The 21,822-nt window shown below is 36.7% G+C and overlaps 2 protein-coding genes across 10 annotated transcripts; both read right to left on the reverse strand.

The window, feature by feature from the left end:
* Positions 1-5,618: 5,618 nt before the first annotated feature.
* LOC147544566 (bax inhibitor 1-like) lies at positions 5,619-11,694 on the reverse strand. Of its 6 annotated transcripts, XR_015223234.1 has the most exons (8): positions 11,348-11,694; positions 10,899-11,042; positions 10,707-10,798; positions 8,488-8,674; positions 8,231-8,386; positions 8,022-8,147; positions 6,168-6,241; positions 5,619-6,051 (listed from the first exon to the last, which is right to left on the reverse strand). XR_015223234.1 is itself a non-coding variant. In XM_086633436.1 (6 exons), the coding sequence occupies exons 1-6, from the start codon at positions 11,456-11,458 to the stop codon at positions 8,094-8,096; spliced, it is 744 nt and encodes a 247-aa protein (XP_086489562.1). In that variant the 5' UTR covers positions 11,459-11,694; the 3' UTR covers positions 7,788-8,093. The 6 variants fall into 6 exon arrangements, 1 of the variants encoding a protein (XP_086489562.1); XR_015223235.1 differs by lacking the exon at positions 6,168-6,241 and having other exon boundaries at positions 5,619-6,012; XR_015223231.1 differs by lacking the exon at positions 6,168-6,241.
* A 2,637-nt stretch (positions 11,695-14,331) lies between these two features.
* LOC147544567 (bax inhibitor 1-like) lies at positions 14,332-18,359 on the reverse strand. Of its 4 annotated transcripts, XR_015223230.1 has the most exons (9): positions 18,031-18,359; positions 17,734-17,877; positions 17,543-17,634; positions 16,546-16,735; positions 16,266-16,424; positions 16,054-16,193; positions 15,164-15,335; positions 14,902-15,058; positions 14,332-14,532 (listed from the first exon to the last, which is right to left on the reverse strand). XR_015223230.1 is itself a non-coding variant. In XM_086633435.1 (7 exons), the coding sequence occupies exons 1-6, from the start codon at positions 18,139-18,141 to the stop codon at positions 16,095-16,097; spliced, it is 795 nt and encodes a 264-aa protein (XP_086489561.1). In that variant the 5' UTR covers positions 18,142-18,359; the 3' UTR covers positions 14,340-14,532; positions 16,054-16,094. The 4 variants fall into 4 exon arrangements, 2 of the variants coding, with proteins under 2 accessions (XP_086489561.1, XP_086489560.1); XR_015223229.1 differs by lacking the exon at positions 15,164-15,335 and having other exon boundaries at positions 14,336-14,532; XM_086633435.1 differs by lacking the exons at positions 14,902-15,058; positions 15,164-15,335 and having other exon boundaries at positions 14,340-14,532.
* Positions 18,360-21,822: the final 3,463 nt, after the last annotated feature.

Consider the following 21,822-nt stretch of genomic DNA (forward strand, 5'->3'; position numbering starts at 1 on the left):
CTTGAGTATTAGAATCTCTGAGATATGTTGTTTAGATCGCCAGTGAATTCTTTCGTCTTGGCTTTCAATGTGTTTGATGATATTTTGATTGTCACTTTCGATGTGAACGTGCTAAATTTGAAGTTTAATTGCCCATAAGATGCCAAAGTATATTGCTTGACATTCGCATTCTTCTGCATTTTGTCCTGTAATTGTGTTTGATGTCGCTATGATGAATTGTGCTTCGTCATCATGAATAATGCAACCTATTCCTGTCGGTTCCGTAAGTTTCGTGAAAGAAGCGTCTACATTGATCTTAAGAAATGGTGTCGATGGAAGTCTCCATTGTTGTTGCCGTGGTTTATCCTTTCTGTTAATTTGTTCTACCTTTCTTGACTGGTTTTTCTCACATTTTCTGTTTTTCAAGAGATTCTTCTCTTCTTCAACTGATCTTTTACTCCAGATTTCTATTTTAGAGTTTTAGTTTGGGATTTCAAAGAAAATATAAAGAGGGGGAAGAGAAGCAGTCGCTTTTGCGTTGAGAAATTTTAGAAATTTAGGGTTGAAAGGTGATATTGAGGGAGAAACACTTTTTACTACAAAATAGAATTGTTATGTTTTATTTCTGATTAGCCCCCTGACTAACTGTTTTAGGGTTATTAAGGTTAAATATTTCAATTTACCCCCTAAACTAATTATTTTAATGCAGATAAGGAGCTAACTTAACTGTTTTAGTAGAGTTAAATAGTTCAATTTACCCCCTACATTAACATTTTTGTTGTAGATTAACACCTAACTTAATTGTTTTTGGATTGTTTTATCATTCCGCAAATTTGTAAAAAATTTCACGCAGACCGAAACGTTTCCACTTTTGACCGCCCGAAATTTCTACTGAAACCGACGTTTCATTCTTTGCTTAGTAACAGATCTGAATTGACGAACCACAGACAAGTCAAAGTAAGTTCTTTTTACGGGAGTTTGGTCAAGGACTACCTCGAATGAGAAAACAATCAAAGTAAAAGTTTCGACTAACTTTCAACTAATCAAATATAAATTTGAATGTTGATTCGTATTGACAGACTCTTTAGATGATCTGAACCCAGGCCTGGACTGTGATTCTGTCATGAATTAACTCTGATTTTTTAAGTTTAATACCAATTACCCTCAAAATACCCAAGTCATAAACTGTAGGAACTACAAACGAGTATAACACTGATAAGGTACCTTCTTCTTGGCAGAAAAAGGGTACATTTTCTTCATTTTCCTCTGTGTACAAAAATCGATTCTGAGGTCATAATGATTCTCATTTTCCTACTAAGGGGGACCTCCTAGAAGTTTAAGAGCAGTTTTTTTTCTTTGGAAGAAGATCAGATTTCTTTCTTGGGGGTTGAGTAGAGAAGGTTGGATAGAGTACTTAATTAGTGGTTTCGCATGGGAGGTTTACTAATTATGTTGTCTTGGCTTGTCAGGGTAGAGAAACTAGAGTTTGCTCGATAGGGGAAAAGGGAGGGAAGCTAAATCGTCGGCTGACATCATGAGAGAGCATCTCTCCTAAAAAAACCCTCTATTTTTAGTCAGTTGCCTCACCAAGTCTTTTTTATTTTGATGAACAATACTTATCATTAATTAACCAGCGTACCATTACAATACATATGAACTAAAAAGTAAGGAACATTTGTCCAAGACTTAGATCTATTCTTCTTTCGAGCCCATTTAGCTAACTTGCCAGCTTGCGAATTGAGATTTCTTTTGGTGTGGTTGAATTTGACGCTTTCGAGTTTGCATTTGATATCTCTTATCCTGCTAACATGAATCAACAATTGCCATTGGATATTATGACGACGGTTTTTTAGATGTCGGATGAGGTTGATATTGTCACTTTCTATAATGATCATCCTGTGGTTACTATCTATAAATGGCTATTGCCACACTTTCCTCACTATTTCTTGCTTTAGATGATATTACTGTTGTTGCTAGGTATTTTGAGTCTGCATTGTGAACTATTAAACTCGTACCGATATTAGAGTCAATGTTAGTAAAAGATGCATCTACATTAATTTTCAAGTAAGGCGAAGGTGAAGGATGCCATTTTTCCAACGAAGTGGAAGCAATTTTTTACAGGGTACTGATGTTTTTCGGGAAAGCCATAATCATTTTTATCACTGTACTAGTATTGGTAATTGAGTACTGAAAGCAATGATCACATCTGATTTTCCATATATGCCATAAAATGGTTACGAAATGAATATTGTTTGACGTGTAGCAAATTTGTGTTTCATCCTGCCAAAAGAGTATATAGTCTTTTAAAGATGTAATGTTGTAAGATATAATATTGAAATGAAACCATATATTTCTCGCTAGGGGACAGTATAATAGAGCATGCTCAATAGATTCTATTTCATTACAATTTGGATAAACTAAAATATTACCAATATATTTACCTATTCGTTTCCTGACGGGGAGGGCTTTGGTACAGATTTTCCAAATAAAAAGCTGAGTACGGGGGATGGTAGGGATGGACCAGATAAAATTCCAGTTGATAGATTCGGGTGGAGTTGAGATATGGTTTAGGTTGAGGTGCGGATACATAGACTTAACCGAAAATTTACCGGATTCGGTGAGGGTCTGTCTTAATTGGTCCGTACCCTCAGCATTGAGAGGAATAGATTTAATCAGATTTTTTGTAGTGGCATCAAAATGTGCACTGACAGTATCTTCATTCCAGCTATTATTGGAGATGAGCTGAGAGACATTGACCAGACTCGAGTTATTAAGATTCATGGTTAGGCTATATCTGCCAGGGATCCAATTATCGGTCCAAACCTTAATCTGTTCACCCATGCGAAATTCCCACATAATCAGATTGTTGATTTGATCGAAATATTTCTTGAGGATTTTCCAATTCCACGAATGGTGAGGTTTGGCTCGCCCAGAAGAGATAGAGTTAGGATAGTATATAGCTTTAAGGAATTGAACCCAGATAGCCTGAGGGTCCGATTGAAGCCTCCAGGCCAATTTGGTAAGAAGAGATGTGTTATCGAGATGCGGGATGTGGATACCAAGGACTCCTGATTTTTTAGGAAGACAAACATATGACCATGCTTTGGTACATATACATTTAAACTTTCCCTACCAGAAGGATTTTTGCAAAGTCGCTATGCGCTTACTTACACCTTTGGGTAAGGCGAAGCATTGCATCTGGTATCGGGGAACGACCACAGTTATTGTTGATATAACAACATTGCGACCAGCTTGAGAGAGGAAAGAGTGATTCCATTTAGATAACTTGGCTTGGATCTGCTCTAGGATATCATTGAACGCCCTAGTTTTGTTAGCCTCAATAAAGAGTTGGGCACCCAAGTATTTTTCCGAAGTGGAATCATATTTAAATTTGAGGTTGCGCATGATGAGGCGCTAAAACTTGGGGTGGGAATTTTTAGAGTAGAAGATATTAAATTTAGGATAATTAATCATCTGACCCGAAGCGGAGTAAAAGGTACTTAGGATCTCTTTAAGATTATGGATGTTATGGATAGAGTTTTTGCCAAATCATCTTAAGGCAATGCTCAGCGAAACCGAGTTTTCTCATAATTTCAATTAAAAAGTTCCATTCGATTCTATTAAAAGCTTTGGACATCTCAAGTTTTAGGTCGAAGTAGCCAGTACTCCCTTTCATTTTTTAAAGGACTAGATAAGTTCTTGGCCCATGATGATGTTATCAGAGATTTGTCTGCGCCTGGGACATTAGTCGCTTGGAAGGGAGAGATGATGGGGTTAAGAGTGGATTTCAGGCGTTTAGCAAGAATCTTTGTGATCATCTTATAAGTTGTATGTGGGAGGCTGATTGGACGATAATCTGCAGGAGTTTGAGGAATGGGCGTTAACGGAATAAGGCAGATATATGTGTGGTTGGTGTCCGGGGGAAGGGTAGCCGTCCGGAAAAAATTCTGCACTAAATTGTAGATGTTCTGGCTAACCGTTTCCCAGTTGAATTGGAAGAAGAAAGGAGGGTACCCACCCGGTCTCGGAGCCGCGTCTTTTTTGAGCCACTGGATCGCGAGATCAATCTCGGCTTTGTCCGGAATGGCAGTCAGTTCCTCATTCTGGGAGGAAGAAATGATGGGGTTGAAGAGGTTAATGGTAGACGCTTCGAAAATACGGTTAGAAGTGGTGTTGATATTGAAGAGGTGAAGGTATTGTGAATGTCTTTCAAGTCTTCCTGCCAATCCCCATTGTTATCTTTGACCGCTAGAATTTGATTGGTCCTTTGACGCTGAGTAGCCTGCGACTGAAAGAATTTAGTATTCTTATCTCCCAAAGAGATAAAGTTATTAGGAGACTTTTCTTTCCATAGGCTTTCTTGAAGTCTATAAAGATCTTCAAGTCTAGCATTGAGGAGGGTGTTATCATTTTTTTATTGGTTTTCTGTAGATCAGAGATCGTGTTATTGATTTGATTTTTTATATTGCTGAAGACTTCTTTATTCCATTTGACTAAATGTTTGCTTAAATTAGTAAGATTATGATGAATATTATGAGCAGAGGGAGAATGGTTGCTTAAGGTCCATTGATTAGCGATGAAATCATGACAATCTGGATGGGACATCCAGGTGCGAATGAATTTGAAAGGTTTGGGGTGAGCTTGCCTCACCAAGTCTAAGACCAGATTAATGTATCGATAAACTTTCCAAGAAGAAAAAATACTATAGGAGAGATGCCCAAGTATGAAGCACATATTAGTACTCCCTCTAGATTCCTTAAAAATTGTTATTACTTTTCCCAATCAGTCAGGGAGAAGTCATGTTTTAACTCAAAACCGGCTAAATAATTAAATACATGAGTCCCACGGGCGAGAAGTCATGTCAAAACGGGCTAAATATTAAGGCCGCGGCTTTGGGGAATAAAGAAAATTCTCCGGGGAATAAAGACTTTTCTTAAAATTAGTCAAATAAGATTGACTTTTATGTTTCTTTTTATTGCTAAGGGTCTTCTAATTTTGGGAGTTCAAAATAAAACAAATTTTAGAAGGCTCCTCCATCTCATCACCTCTCTCTACCACCTTATCTTCACGACATCTCATCATCTTCTCCGGCGAATGTCGCCGACCGACCAATTTTCCGTCCGGCGACCTTCAAAATAATTTTTATTTTTATTTTCTCTCTCTCTAAATTTTTTTATTTTCTCTCTCTCTCTCTAGAACAGATCTAGAGAGAGGGTATGTTATCACGAATAGACCATCAAACGTCTGTTGGTGAGGACAGACCCTCTCTCTAGATTTGTCCTAGAGAGAGAGAAAATAAAATAAAAAATTAGAAAGAGAGGAAAGAGAATAAAAAAAAATTATGTTAGAAGGTCACCGGTCGGAAAATTGGTCGACCGACGACTTTCGCCGGAGAAGATGATGAGGTGGCGAGAAGATGAAGTGGCAGAGAGAACAAATGACATGGAGGAGAACTTTCAAAAAAATGTATTCCCCAGAGAAATTTCAAAAAATCTGGATTCCCTCGAAAATTTATTCCCCCGGAAAATTTTCTTTATTCCCCAAAGTCGCGGCCATAATTAAATCCAGGGAGTCCCACGACGCAAGAAGTCATGTTGCCATATTGTAACTCTAAACAGACTAAATAATAAAAGTCAGTGTTTAGGAGAACTAAAAACTTTTTTCAGAGTGCAAAGAATTTGTCAGAAAATAGTTAACTTTTAGTTGACCAATTACTTTTCTAATTGTTATAGAGAAACAATTTTGAGTGAAATTTTTTTTTTTTTGCTTTCCCCTTTTCTTAACCACCATTTTTTCTCCACTCCACTCCATTAATGATCGCCTGTAAACAACTATTGTCGGCAACCTTTTATTTTTTGTCCACCACTTTTGACCATCATGTCCTCCCTCTTTCTCTCCCCTCCTCTTCTCTCTCCAACCGTTCCGTTTTGCCGATCCCCAAACCAGTAGGCAGTACGTATGTGCAGGTCCCAAGCCTATCTGCACCCTTTCCACCTTCGTCTTTGATGCAGACTCCCTATGCTTTCCAGTAACCTTGTATAACATGAATAATCAAATCGCACTACACCAACACTACAACAAAACAAAAAACAATCGCCACAAATGATTTAGCAACCACAATAGTCTATAGGAACATAATACTTCTATGTATTCGCATGAAAGAAACAAATGTTCAAAAAGAAGTATACCAAGGCAAAGTCTTTGAACCTGAAGATCAAAGAATCGTTAAATCTCAAGCAAAATATGAAGCAATAGCGGTCACCTATCAAGCAATAGTGATTAGGGAGAGAGGAGCAGATAGAGAACAAAGATAAATGGAGGTAGTGGTGCGAGAAAAAAGAAAAAAAGATAATAGGGTCTTTGGTATAGAGACTTGTCTCTAGTGTATTAGAACATAATTAGTAAAGACGCATTAGTCCTTTTTAGTAAGTAGACATTTCAACAAATTAAATAAATTATCATCTATTCACTTTTAAAATGACAATATTGAAAATACTTCAATATTTAGAATTAATCACAAAAAGATAAAATATTTTAATAGTCAAGATCTCTTTCTATAGAACAAACGATGAAATAAAATTGAACAGAAAAAATTCCTACAAAATAATCAAAATATGCCAAAATTTCGACCAATATAATCGAAATATGCACTAAATTACGACCACTATGGTCGAAATAAAAATATTGGTCGAAATTTTGACATATTTCAACCATTACGGTCGAAATTTTGATTTTGGTTTCTATCCAAAATTAATTAATTTATTTTATTTAAATCTCTAAAAACAATGTTTATTTTCTAATTAGTAAAAAGACTTCAAAAACTAAAAATATGATATTTTGACATGTCCTTATACCATTTATCGGGGTCCACGTAATAAACACCAAAAGTATTCGTAATAGAAGCCGAAGTACGTGGGAGGAGATGAAGAAGAAAGTTACATTTCGTTTCCATTTAAAATCTTCCACTCTAAAAAATTTGTCAAAACTCACAATTCATTTAGAATTTGGTACTTCATCAACTAATAATTAAATAGAGGGATTCCCACAACCGCATGGGCACAATTTTGACACTGCCCCACCGCCACGGCCCCCATTGTAATCCGGAAGTACGCCCAAAAACCGACCGCCAGTTTATTATAATCACTTCAATGCTCTTGACGAATATACATACGGCCATAGATTCTTTATTTGGGCATTTATGATGATTAGGGTTAAAAGAAAGAGATTATATAATTATATTTTTTTGTTGAAAATGAATGATATTATCCAATTTGGCATTTCGGGCAATGATGAAAAACATATAATTAGGACTACATGAATAACATTACAAACCATAATCTTGCTTCCCTTAGCTATGTTACTTGATATAAACCCTGTTCGAACCTATATCAGCTTTGACTTTATTCTATACTAAAAATCAATTCCTTTCATTTTGTTAAATGGAGCTTCATACGCAAGTGTTCTTCCAGACATCTCCAGCAAAGACTACGCACCTCTCCCTCACTGAATTATTTTCTTTCTAGAATTTTCTTACTGCCATAAATATAACATGACATTCATATCAAGGGCTTCTATAAGGCTATAACCTAAAACTATGATAATAGACCTAAACACCACGGCAACTGATCAACCCTAAAGTCCACGATAACTAACCCATAGAGGTCTTATAAAAAATATAACTATTTTTAATCAATTAAATATAATAAGAGGCGGAGAAAGTAAACACACCCTAGCCTGAAGGATGGCATTCATTGCTGCCTGGAAATGCAGAATATTTGGACTGAACCATAATGGTGTAGGCATTAGGGTTTCATAAATCTCTCATTATGGTTTAAGAAGATTTTAGGTTCCAAAATACTAGAGGAAATATTACATCGAGATTGAAGTTTACTACTAATCTACTATATCTCGCACATATTGTATCAACTGCATTAAACTTGGTCATGGCAAACTGACACACACAAACTTGGTCTTCGCAAACTTTTTTTTTATCATTTTGTTGAAAATGGGCAAACTTAACCAGACAGGAAATAGCAAATTACCATTGTTTCATATACGCAACACTTTCAGTTTCAAGACCAATTTTTTTATGCGGAGTCATCATAGGTTCAGATTCAATCCCTCCTCTTCTTCTTCTTATCCTCCTCTTTGTCAGATGCATTCTTCAGCTGCATTTTCAAGCAGGTAAAATGTCAACAAACAGTCATAAATTGCCGACAAAAAAGAAGATTGATTTTCTGTTTCTACTCACCATGATGATTAGTATTCGAACAAAAACAGCGACAAAATCAGTGAAAAGGGTTAGTGCATGATTAACGTAATCAAGATCTCCGTTGTGTGCTTTCTCTATTATCTCCTGCGTATCGACTACCATATACCCAACAAAAACCAGCAATCCAAAATACAACTGCAAAAAGAAAAGATCAAATCATGAGTATAATAGATGTTAAAAATCAAACATCAAATGGAAGATATTGTTGAATATTAAGAGGTTCTTCAAATTGTTACTTCAAACTTGAACATGGCAGCAGAACCACCGAAGATTGAGGAGGCGAACTGCAACCAAAGAAGCATTGAAACACCAGATGACAGTAGACCTCCAAGGTATAGGTATTCACGACGCCTTGCCAACATAGCTGCTCCAGAGAAACAACCGAAGGCGATAGCAGTCCCCACAAAGGCGCTTATAATAATGCTATGCTTATCGAAAAAATAATGTTAGTATAAAAGATAGAACATGACAAAGTACTCACCTATACATCTGAATTTACTACAGAAAACCTGTATGACTATATGGATATCAGTGTAGCTTGGACTAAAGTGTAGTCAACAAAATTTAGTAACCCCGTCATTTTTCCTAAAAACATAATTTTGGTGAGCACAGAAATAATAATTATATCTCATCTAAACAAGTTCCACATCAAGAGGGTAGTTGGCGTAATTTCTTTACTCAGTATTTCACCAAGTGTAAGCCCCAATTGTAGTCGGGGTGGGAACTTAGCCCGACAGTCCAATATCCGATCTAAAACGCCCAAAACATTAAGGAAAATGGACTATCTGAAACCCGGTCCGATACCTGATCTCTCCATGGCTCTTTTCTCATTGAAGCTATTTTTTATTCTGTTCAATTTTCACTCTTGTTTTCTGTTATGGTCTCTCGGTTGCTCTTGCTATTCTTACTCTCTAAGTTTCATCTTTCTTTTTCATTTTCAGTCTTGATGGCCTCTTTGATGTGTCTAAGTAACATATTAGTGACTGACTGACTGCTGCGCCAGGAAATATTTTACCTCTTCCATAACATATTAGGAATCAATTATATTTGTCTACAGTCTTACTCCCTCCTCATAAAATCCAGGACTGCATCACAAGCACATTCAAGTATACAAGTATACAACAACAAAATCAAGTGTAGGACAAGAACCCCAAACCACAGGACTTGTTGCTTCAACTTTCCTTCACTATCGTGGATAAGAAAAACGGTTTAGATGACACCAAGAGAGCAGCAGGTAGACGTAAGGGATAACATGGTAATAGACAAGACAGTGTCTCCCACAACAGAGATACGCGATCATGAGTCACTTGGACATAGAGTTGGCAAGTATAAAAACTCTGTCACTGGTTCTTTGGCGTGATAACAGTATGGGGTAGTTGAACAGCCCAACTAACCTTAGGTTGGATGGAGACTTACTCACAACCTTGTTGAGGGTTGCCTAAGTCAAATCTGTCAAAGTCAGAGTAAAGAAAGAAGAGTATAGTATATATATTACATACAAATATACCAAGTAACATGCCAAATGTGGTCTGCGTAAAGCAGATACCGAGTCCACAGGAAAAAAAAATATACCAAGTACACCCAAATACTGGCTATTGACTCGGCCTATATAGTAAGTCAACTATATATATATTACATACACATGTACCAAGTAAACATGCCAAAACGTGGTCTGAGTTCAGAAGTTGCCGAGTCCACAGAAAAAAAAATATATGACATCTACACCCAAATAACCAGATATTGACTCAGCCTATATAATAAGTCAACATATTCGGTAGTGGATGTTGACTGTTCAGAGACGAAATGGAAGTAGGTATGTGGGCAGGCAGTCAAATAAGACTTTAGGGGTGAGGGAGAGGCAGACGAACCATATTTCAGAAAGAGGGGGAGGCAGATGAACCATATTTCAGAAAGAGGGATGGGCCGTAAAGGGCAGAGGTAATTTATTATCCCTCTTGAGATAAAAGGACCTAAAATAATGAGCTCAATTGTTTTTTTTTCGTTTTTTTTTTAATCTTTTTCTTTCCCCCTTTTTTTTCTTGTATTTTATGCTCAACTGATACCGATCATACTTTTCTTTTTTTGTAATATTTCTACTAAAGCAGAACCATTCTTCCTTTCTTCTTCTTTTTCTTTTTCTTCTCCTTTTTTCACTTTACCTCTCTTCCTTTTTTTTTTTCTTTTTTTTAAGCATCTTCACCTCTTATTTTGGTACTCTTCTTTGTACTATTAGTATATAAAAACAAGGCTAGCTTGGGACTTGAACGTTAGCCGAGTCAGGAACAAGTCTTGAACCCAAAAAAATAACGGAAGAACAAGTGATACACAACAGATAACACAATCATATATTGAAACACAAACAGTAGAAACAAAATAGCAGAGCGGCAACAGAAAGATCCCCAACGACCAAACGATAAATTTATGACGAAGCCACTTAAACCATAAAAAAACAAACCTTGGATCAATTTCGATAGCCAAGTCAATAAGAGGACCAATAGAAGCACCTTCAAATAACGCAGCTGCCATCAATAGACTCATTTTCTTCTTCTGTTACAAGAAACAGAAATCCAAACTCATTAAAACAAAATACAATTATAACATCATAAAATTTCATAAAAACAAATTTACAAAAGATTGAGCAAACTACCTCCTCATTAATAGAAGTCGTGGTTAACCAAACAATGCTTCCTACACATGCTAGGGTTGTCAATAAACCTCCAATGTTCCACAGGATATGCAAGTAAACACCAACAGCAGATGCTAACAAAGCACAGCAAAGAGCGACATAAACCTGCAAATATGTGAAACCAAAACAGATTCAAAACCTTCCTCCTTCGATTCAAGCAGATTCGTTCAACATAAAGTGAATTTTTTTATAAAATTTTCTAGATCTATGGATCTAACTACAGTAAAGGAAACATCAAGTAATAATAAGATATCAAGGACTTCAAAACCCTAATTTCCTTAGAAATTGCGTAAACCTAATCCTAATTAGTTATAAAGATTTATCAAGATCAGAATATTCATATAACAAATAAAACCTATCACAATTACGAACGAAGGAAATAAAAATCAAGAAGTAGGAAGAGAAATTACCAGTTTGAGATGTCTCTGTACAAGAGGTGAAATCCGATTGAAATTCTTGAGAGAAGAGAAATTCCATGGATGTCGTAATAACGATTCACCGAACGAAAAAACCGATTCCATTACTTCTTGTTTGGTTAAGAACAAAACGAATGATCAGTGAACTAACAAAACTTGGAGAGATTAAGAGAAATTTGCAGCGAGGAGAAATTTGGAACGATAATCGTTACGATGAAACTAAAATTTATGTGGACGAAAAAGCCCTTATAGGGAAGAAACTCTGGCTAGTTTTGAAATTTTTGACGTTTACGAGGGTATTTTAGAAACCGGAAATTCTCCGGAAACTTCCTCTCAACCACGAAGCAAATTGGAGGATAAAGATAGGGTTCAATTTCAAAATGGGCCCCTAACTTATGATCGAAGAATTCCTTCCACACCCTTAACTTTATCATTTTTTCCTCATTTTTGTCCGTTTGTGTTTTTTTTATATAAATAATCTCAATAACTTCCGTGTGAATCGAACTTGGTACCTCCAGTATGTGGAGTGAGTTTCCATCTCATTTGCGTTGTATTCATCCGTTAGGTGACATTTTTATTTCCAAAATCTTGAACAAATCTACCCAAACTTGCACCTATTTCACTTCACTTTACTTTCCTCGTCTCCACTCTATTACCCGAAGTCCTGTCTCTTGACCACCAGTACCACCCATGACTGGCTTAATTCATATTCTTATTAATGGTCTTATTAAGGTCATAAATAGTGAGAGAAAATAAAACCCCAATTACCCAAGTTCTCAGACACTCAAGTTTCTGAATTTTGTTCTCAACCTACATTTGTAAATCGTGTTAGGAAAACCAACTAGGAGACAAATTATCGGTAAAACCATAAAACTAAAAGATTCTGGTCATCGAAATTTATATTTTGATGAAATTATTAATAGCCCGAAAAAAGGCCCATTAGATTTCAAGATGAGACCGTCAAGGGGGATGAAATATTGTGATACGGGTGGTGGTGGATCTGGTATTTTGATGCTTTAAGAAATCTCGTGGTTGTGGTGTTGAAATTGCCATGAAGCTGACTATAGGTAGGTCGTATTTGAAATTGGAAACAATCATCGTTACCAATTCCAATTGTTATTCATCTGCAACTCGAAATTACACAGAAATAGTGATGGCAAAAGAAGAACAATCAGATAGTTATACTTATGTGGCTTGCCATTATGGGCCGAATAAGAAATAAATTAATAGGGTTTACTTGATCATGGAGGTATTGTAGAAGATGAAGATCTTCACAGAAATGAATTATTTGATAATCATTATAATCACAAACCAAAGAATGTGGGTGTTTTTTACGAGTCACGGCCAAGATTCATAAAATCAGAATTGTTCTTTCCTACTCTGGATTTTCTTAAGTTGTTGCCATCTTTGTAGAAAGAAGTTACATGACAAAGATATCTACATGTACATGTAAAATATAATATCCATTTATTTTTCCATCTTTGCTTTTGATGCATCCATATTTTCAGGTTAATGACTTGAAGTGACAACTGGAGGTGTAAATGTCAGCTAATAGTTGTTGACCACACATAAGGGAAAAATAGAAATAAAAATGGTAATGTTAACAAGATGAGGGAAAAGAAGATGTTTTCGAGTCAGACTCTCGATCGAATTTTTGCGGCAGGTGGACCTCAAAAACCAGACACAAAAATCTCTTGCTTTCCGACCGCAAAATGTTTGTTGACGTCTCATAGTCAATCGAAAACCCTCCTCACAGATCTCAAGCAAAACGTTCCATGCGTGTTTCGCCTAAAACCCTTTCCATTCGGCATTTGTCTAATAATATGGAAGTTCTGGCAAAAGGAATCTTAGAATCCATGTAGAAAAACTAATTGACAACCAAAAGAGATGTCTACACATACTTTGGTATGAATTTATAATTACTCATTAGTAATTAAGAGGGCTACTTATGGGCTTGAATTTACCTGCCTAAATAAATTCAAATAAGGTAGCAGGTAAGAGTCATGCTACACTAGAAATAATGATTAAAAAGGAAAAGCAGGTGAGATTAGTTCATCAAAAATAAAGGCCAGCGTTTTGGGGAAAGCTAAATAGTATTCGGGGTGTGAAATTTTAAAAGGAATATGTAGAATTTTAGAAATTTTCCAGGGAAATAAATTTTAAGGGGAAATAAAAAAAAAAACTCCACCTCACCTCACTCTCTCCACCTCATCTCTCTTTCTTCTCCGACAAGGTCGCCGGCCAGAAAATTTTCCGGCCGCCGACCATAAAAAAAAAAAGTATTTTCACTCTATCTCTCTAAAAAAACTTTTTTTTTCTCTCTCTCTCTAGATTTGTTCTAGATAGAGAGAAGAAGCAAAAAAAAAGTTTTTTAGAGAGAGAGAGGAGGGAGAGAGAGTGAATTTTTTTTTTAATGGTCGCCGGCCGGAAAATTTTCCGGCCGGCGACCTGTCGGAGAAGAGAGAGTGGTGGGGAGAGAGAATATGAGGTGGAGACAGAGAAGTGAGGTGGAGAGAGAGAGCTGAGGTGGAGAAGCTATTTTGGTTTCCCCTAAATAAAATTGTCAAACAAAATTGACCAATTTTTGACTAATTTTTGACCAAGTCTTCACACCCCGAAAACTATTTTACTTTCCCCAAAGCGCTGGCCACTAAATACAGGGAAATGATAGAGTGTCCCGTAAAATGTCTAAATTTCCTCATTTAAAAACAAAAACGGTCCCCACCGTAGTCAAATTTTGAAAAAATCTTGTTTTTAGTGAATTCCAGGTCAGCTGGCCTCCCTTTTGAGCACCGAGCTGGGCACTCTGGCATCTCCTATAAATATAATACAATGCAAATAGTCTAGAAGGCTTTAATTCAAATAAGATAGTTTGTAGTCTATTTGTTTCAACATCTTTTAAAATATATGGAAGTTGTAGTCTTTTAGATTCAGTAAAGAGGGTTAGAGTCTTTGAATTCATTTTCAAAATTTTCATGGCCATAGCAATTATATGCTTGAAAAAGCATTTAAATCTAAACAGAAAACAAAAGAAGTGGTAATTGTAAACAAACTTAAGTTATACAATGTCGTGCGATATGAAGCCATTTTCTTTTCAAGTCCCCCACCACAGTCGGAACGTCATCTCCAAGTCTAGATTGGATCTCCTCCTCCTGCTGCTGCTTCTTCAATCCTCTCTTCTGCAGTAGGTGACAGTAACATGTTAGAACAATCATACGAGGAGTTGAAGCAGCACAACAATACATCGATGTCACTAACCAAGATCTTAAACATCTTGACAACAATACATATTCAATATGAACTCTTTCCACGATCTTATATGTGCACATCATCATATACTAAACAAACATCACTGATCCAAAATACAAATCCAAAGAATATAAAAACACAATGAAAAAGAAAAACAGATAAATAATTATAAAGAACTAGTGTCGAGAACGAGTAGGTCCCATTTCGGGTGTCTTATTAACCAGAACAGGAGTCTATTGAAAGTTACACTTCCATAACATAAAAATGCTTTCAAATAATGTGTTTGGGTGGGTTATTACCTCAGATTTGCAAAGAACAACCAAGGTAAGATCGCAAAGGTAGATCAGAGTAGACCTCCGAGGTAATATGTATTCAAAATGGTTCCTATAACACGCAGCTGCTGCTGTGTAACAACCGAAGGCAATAGCACTCCCCACAGATGCGCTTATAACTATGCTACAATAATCAAAGAAGAAGAATTTACAGTTTCCACAAAAGAGAAAGCTCCAGAGATTTTTTTACAAGGATAATGAAATATGAAACATCTGGTACGAGATGTACCGAGTACTGTAAAGTTTGTGGACATCCAATTTGAAACCAATTGGCAACGAGGGGAGATGACCTAGATATTGGTTTATTGGTTATGAGAGCTCTTCCTATCATCAGGTAAAGCAGAGGAACTCTAGCAGACCAGACATCAACTTTAAGCCCTTGACAGGCGATTTGAACAAACCTGCGTGTCATGAATATCTAGATTGGAAATACATACATAATGGAGAACTCGATACATTTGGAAACCAATAATCATTTTTGCAAATTAGCGCTTGATTAGGTGTGATTACCAAAATTTTCGGATGAATATGTTAATGACTTCTGAAGTGAATTACATATACTGTATAATGCAATGAAGAAGATCAGACATTCCCTAAACTGCCATAATATGCACAAAACATCAACAAGTTGCGAATAAACCAATTTGAAAACAGAAAGTTATGTTATAAAGAAATAAAAGATCCCATATGGATGAATTTGAATGTGATAATGCATGGATTCGCAATCAAGTTTCTCAACAAACTGAAGTTTAGTTAAGAGCATTAATTTAAGAGGAAATTTCCCAACAAATAAGGGTTATGTAGTGTTTGTTTTTTCTTCCCTGTCGAAGTCTGAATCGATACAATTCAGATCTAATAATGTTTGTTTTGTTTAGCTCATTATGTCTAACTCGCCTGAAAGACTATTTTGGTGATTTTGGGTCCGTTTGGGTCAGCCAATTCAATTCACACAACGAGAGGGAGAGATATATAAAAAACACAACCTTAGCTTTATTACATATTAAACATGAAATTTGTTTACATAATTGTGCCACCGAAGAAAAAATCGACAAAAGCAAATCTGTCCTGGTACTTCAGATCATGAATGTAGACAAGAAAATCATGAGTTCATGACAATACCGTAAAAAACAGCAATCCTTGTTTGTCTTATGATTCCATTTTCACTCAAGTCCCCCACGCAGACGGAAAGTTATATTGAAGTCCAAATTAAATCCTTCGCTCTTCTTCTTATCTTTCTCAGCTGATCTCCTCAACTCCATCTGTAATAGGTAACAAAGATATGTTATTAGATAAGTCCCAAGCAGCAAAATACTTGTAAGTTAAATACCAACCGGGATCTTAAAAATCGAGACGAACACATCAGTGAAATATATTGTGAGGAGGATCAGTGCGTGTTTGACGTAGTCATCATCTCCGCAATCAATTCTCTCGATCATCTGACTTGAGCATTTCATAATATACCAGCTAAAGAGCACCAGCCCAAAAAACAACTGGAAACAATAAAGAGAAAATTGAAATAAAACCCATAACATAAAATCCATTCAGTGCCCTTTAGTTGAGATCTGAATCTTGAAATAATCTTTGAAATAATGTCTTTGGGTGGGTTATTACCTCTGATGTGAACATGGCAACATGCCCCCCAGATGCAGAGGAGGCAGAAAAGACGTAAGGAAGGACTGCAGCAGCTAATAAGAGTAGGCCTACAAGGTATATGTCTTCAAGAAGGCTCCTGGAATAAGCAGCTGCAGCCGAGTAACAACAGAAGGCTATAGCAGTCCCCACAAATGCACTTATAACAATGCTACAAGAATTAAAAAGGATTAGTTTCCACCAAAGCCTTTTTACAAGGTAAATAATTTAAAAATATATAGTACTTCAGTTACTAGGGATGTCAACGGGGCAGGTTTGGGACGGTTCATCCCCTTTCCGACTACGTCCCGTTAGTAAACAGGTTTTACCATAACCGTCCCAATAATTAACTCAGCCTGAGATAAAATGGGACGTGTTTTACCGGATATAGACTCACCTATATAAGAAGTCAACATATTCGGTAGTTGCTGTTAGGTGTTCAGACACGAAATGGAAGTAGATTCGTGGGCAGTTAATATAAGACTGAAGGAGAGGCAGATCAGCCATATTTCAGAAAGAGGGATAGGCCGTAAAGGACATAAGTAATTTGTTACCCATCCTGAGAAAAAATGAGCTAAAATAATGATCTCAATTGTTTTTTTTTGTTCTTTTGAATCTTTCCCCCTTTTTTCTTGTATTTTATGCTCAACTGATATCTATCATACTTTTTATTTTTTTTTCCTTTTTTTTTTTTCTCCCTTTTCTTTCTTTTGGCGTCTTCACCTCTTATTTTGGTTCTCTTCATCATACAATTGGTATACATAATCAAGGATAGCTTGGTCCCGCTTGAACGTTAGCGAGTCGGGAACTGGTCTTAAACCCAAAAACAAACATAAGAACAATTGATACACGACCGAGAGCCCAATTATATACTGATATACAAACAGTAGACACAAAATAGCTTTGCAGCCACAGAAAGATCCCCAACCACCAAAGGATAAACTTATGAGGAAGCCACTTAAACCATAAAGAAACGAACCTTGGATCAATTTCGATAGCCAATTCAATAAGAGGACCAATAGAAGCACCTTCAAATAACCCAGCTGCCATCAATAGACTCATTTTCTTCTTCTGTTACAAGAAACAGAAATCCAAACTCATTAAAAAAAGAAACAATTATAACATCATAAATTTCATAAAAACAAATATAGAAAATATTGAACAAACTACCTCCTCATGTATAGGAGTCATGATTAACCACGCAATGCTTCCTACACATGCTAGGGCTGTCAATAAACCTCCAACATTCCAAAGGAGATGCACGTAAGCACCAACTGCAGATGCAACACAAGCACTGGAAAGAGCGGCATAAACCTTCAAACATGTGAAACCAAAACAGATTCAAAATCTTCCTTCTTCGGTTCAAGCAGATTAAATCAAGATAGAGTAAAGTTTTTAAAATTAATGTAGTTGAAGTAAAGGAAATCTCAAACATAAGCTTAATCAATAACCAGTTAGAAAAATTACCAGTTTGAGATGTCTCTGTACAAGAGGTGAAATCCGATTGAAATTCTTGAGAGAAGAGAAATTCCATGGATGTCGTAATAGCGATTCACCCAACGAAAAAAACGATTCCATTACTTCTTGTTTAGTTAAGAACAAAAAGAATGATCAGTAAACTAACAAAACTTGGAGAGATTAAAAGAAATTTGCAGCGAGGAGAAATTTGGAACGATAATCGTTACGATGAAACTAAAATTTATGTGGACGAAAAAGCCTTTATAGGGCAAGAAACTCTGGCTAGTTTTGAAAGTTTTGACGTTTACGAGGGTATTTTAGAAACCGGAAATTGGTATAAGTTTTGACGTTTACGAGGGTATTTTAGAAACCGGAAATTGGTATCTAAACTTTATAGTGATCGACTGATGATTGTCATACTTATCTAACTGGACGAAAATACCCTTATATTTTTAGGTTAACCACGATATAAAAACAGTCAGAGAAACAAAAAAAAACTTTATTTCCCCTTTCAACTAGTGTCCAAAGGGGTTCCTACATTGGAGGGGTTCAAACCAAAAGTCAAATATAGATGGCATCAAAGCAGAAAGGTGTCAGAACTTATACAAGAAGGGAAATGGAAAGAATCTCTAATATAAGATCTTTTTTATCCGGATTCAGCAAAGGAGATTCTTAAAATTCCATTATCAACTCAATCAACAGAAGACAAGATTATATGGGTACCTCATGAGAAGGGGGTTTTCTCTACAAAATCCTACTATAGAGAAATAACTCCTCAAATCAGATCATCAAGAACAAACCAACTCTTTCCATGGTCTCAGTTCTGGAAATTAAACAATATACAACCTAAAGTTCTCCAATTTATGTGGAAACTAGTGAGCAAGGGATTACCTGACCTGGTTAGCATACGTCGAGGAAATCCGATGGTAGACCCGACATGTATTCTATGTAATGAAGCCACATAAACTTCTGATCATCTCTTTGGATCATGCAGAATATTCAAGGACTTATGCCGACAAGCCACCTTGATTGAGTCGATCCCTCAACACACAAACCCGGAGGAACTCATTAAAGAACTAATCAAGATAAAAACAGAAGAAAGAAGGGTAGTATTCATAGCTTACCTTCTATGGGGATTCTGGAAGAGTAGAAACAGGAAGATGTTTAATGGAGATCCGATCAACATGAAATCCATCATTCAACAGGCAAAGCTTCAAGCAAAAGGGCTTGTAAATACACCTACAGTTGAACAACAACACAACCAAGTCAACGAATGGCTTCCACCTTCAACATGATACCACAAAATTAACTTTGATGGAGCATTCTCAGAAAGAGGAGCGGCGATCGGAGTGGTGATCAGAGACTCTCAAGGGTCGACTATGATCGGAGTGGTGATCAGAGACTCTCAAGGGTCGACTATCTTTGTCTCAGCAACAGTAATCGAAGCTCAATCGGCTATTGAGAGTGAAGCCAAGGCTCTGGTGGAGGCGTTGGAACTAGGTTTACAAAGAAGAGATGAGCTATTTATAATCGAAGGGGATTGTAGGGTTTTGATAGACGCGGTTTTGGACGGCCAGGATGAAGGCCCTTGGAGGATCAGGCCCTATATTCTCCGTGCAAAAACCCTTATGAATGCTCCAAATTTAAAGGCACTCCAATATTGCACCAGAGCAGCAAATGAGGAGGCCCATTCGAGGGCTCAGCAAACACTCCAACACAATCCAACCGAGGCAGCTTAGTTTTGGTTTACTAAGTGTATTTTCTTGGTTTTCTCATTCTTCATGTTGTAATCGTATTCGCCTTTGGGCTTTATATGAAGTTTGGATTCAAAAAAAAAAACTAGTGTCCAAAGTTTCTTTCATAAAAAAAAAACTAGTGTCCAAAGTAAGCGCACAACTTGTCAATTTATTCTTGGATCCTGGATAGCAACCCTTAGGTTTACCTTTCAATGATATGGGCTATTCCAAGGTATCACAACTTATAACAGAAACTCCTGGAAACTTTTTTTCCCCTTTCAACTAGTGTCCAAAGTCAACAAAGGCGCCCGTAACCATAGATGGGTTTTTGAGGAGAGAGATTGTCTCGGCTGATGTCAGCGGAAGAACATCTCATCTGCTCCTTTCTCCCCTAAATCTGAACCCTAAACCACTCAAACCCTCATCACAATCCACCAATTTAATCCATCCAATCTCACATGCAATTACTCCTTGTCAAATAACAAGCTCTAATCTCTGCATAACCGACCAATTTTAACTCCTGAACCTCACCAAACTGCCATCTTCCACCATAAACAAACCACGGAATGTTTTGAGGAGAGAGAACATCTTCTCTTCATTTTACTACAAAAGAGACCAAATATAGCTTCTTCATAGTAGATCTTAATCTTTGAGGAATAACACAAATATTTAGACAGATCTTGAGCTCTTCTCTACTCTCGTCGGACTCAACATCACCACTCGAATGGGATTGGGGAGGATCAAATCGATGGAACCCCCAGCTACTAATAGTTAAGCTTCTTCAACTGAGAACAAGAGGCCGGATTCGCCAAGGAAACCCTTAGATCAATGATAAATCTCATCTTTCAGGGAAGCCTACTTTTCCAATCCTCTCTCTAAATTTTTAGTTTATCTCTTAATTTGAATATTTGTCGAATGATTTCTTCTTTACTGTTGGAATATATAGTCTTCAACCTAAGCCTCATTTCTCATCCTTAATTAGAATTTCTTGGATGGTTTTGTGCACTTTTTTGTTGATTTTGGTGATCTTTATATCTGTCGGTAATAGGACCGTCACATTCATGTCGATTTTTCTGCATCTCTGGGTTTTCAGACGTTCATCCTTAGAGGTCAAGCTTAAATCTCAACATTTGTTGGTGGTTTACATCCCCCACCGGCTAACCGATGACCATACCTTAGATTCAAATTTATTTTCTATCTTACTGAACATTACTGTAACCTTGAACCTTCTTCTTCCATCTTACATTACATCACCAAGAAAGGTTGTAACGAATGTGATCAATCCAATGTTTATTTGGATCCATCGATTAACTCTATGGCTCATGAGCTCATATCGGCTATCTCACAAGAGATTCAACATTAGTATTAACTTACCTTTCGACCCAGGGAGACACTACGATTCGCATAGTTTTGTCCATCTTTGTAGTACACCTTTTGTTTCTCACTCATCAGCTCAATCTCTGTCGAGTACTTTCGTGTTTGATTTTCGAACAGATTTAACTACTTATCACAGTTCCTTAACATGCTCAATTTCACCCATTTTCGCAATTCATTTGCGATCCTTTGTCGGATTAGCTGAGTATTTATACTCGGGCTATGACGGCGATCCCACTTACCAGGTGTCTGATCAGATTCTACTTTGTGGAACTCGAGTGGATATGGTCTCTGCATATGGAGAATACTGGCGGGATAACTCAGAATCAACATTTGGTTCCACCTTACAAACACCCTCGTTTCGTTCTGGAACTTTGGGTGTCTGTTTAATCCATCTACCATGTTACAGGATGACAGGTACTTGTCCCATCTTTCAATCAATCGGAAGGATTCTCAAACACCCTCGTTGTGACATCCCATGTTTTCGGTTAAACAAATAAAAGGCAACGGTTAGAAGAGGGACTATTTGGCACTTAGAAAAAGTCAAATTAGGGATTAAATAGTAAATGATAGAAATTGAATTAATTTGGTACAAATATTGGTGGGACTTATTCATGGAGTGTATATAAATTGAAGGACTTAAAATAAATTAAATCTATGGCCACTTTGTAATGTGACACGTGGCACCCCA

Source organism: Eschscholzia californica, unplaced genomic scaffold (assembly GCF_041429995.1).
Source record: "Eschscholzia californica isolate CP2 unplaced genomic scaffold, dmEscCali1.0.p SCAF_4, whole genome shotgun sequence".
NCBI classification, from domain to species: domain Eukaryota; kingdom Viridiplantae; phylum Streptophyta; class Magnoliopsida; order Ranunculales; family Papaveraceae; genus Eschscholzia; species Eschscholzia californica.

Excerpts from the sequence above, each read along its gene's own strand:
- LOC147544566 (XM_086633436.1), bottom strand. The coding sequence starts at position 11,458 with ATGGAATCGGTTTTTTCGTTCGGTGAATCGTTATTACGACATCCATGG. Across the intron at positions 10,799-10,898 it reads CGACTTCTATTAATGAGGAG|AAGAAGAAAATGAGTCTATT; the intron begins GTAGTTTGCTCA and ends TTCTTGTAACAG. Across the intron at positions 8,387-8,487 it reads CTGCCATGTTCAAGTTTGAA|TTGTATTTTGGATTGCTGGT; the intron begins GTAACAATTTGA and ends TTCTTTTTGCAG.
- LOC147544567 (XM_086633435.1), bottom strand. The coding sequence starts at position 18,141 with ATGGAATCGTTTTTTTCGTTGGGTGAATCGCTATTACGACATCCATGG. Across the intron at positions 16,425-16,545 it reads TTGCCATGTTCACATCAGAG|TTGTTTTTTGGGCTGGTGCT; the intron begins GTAATAACCCAC and ends TATTGTTTCCAG. Across the intron at positions 16,194-16,265 it reads TCTCGATTTTTAAGATCCCG|ATGGAGTTGAGGAGATCAGC; the intron begins GTTGGTATTTAA and ends TACCTATTACAG.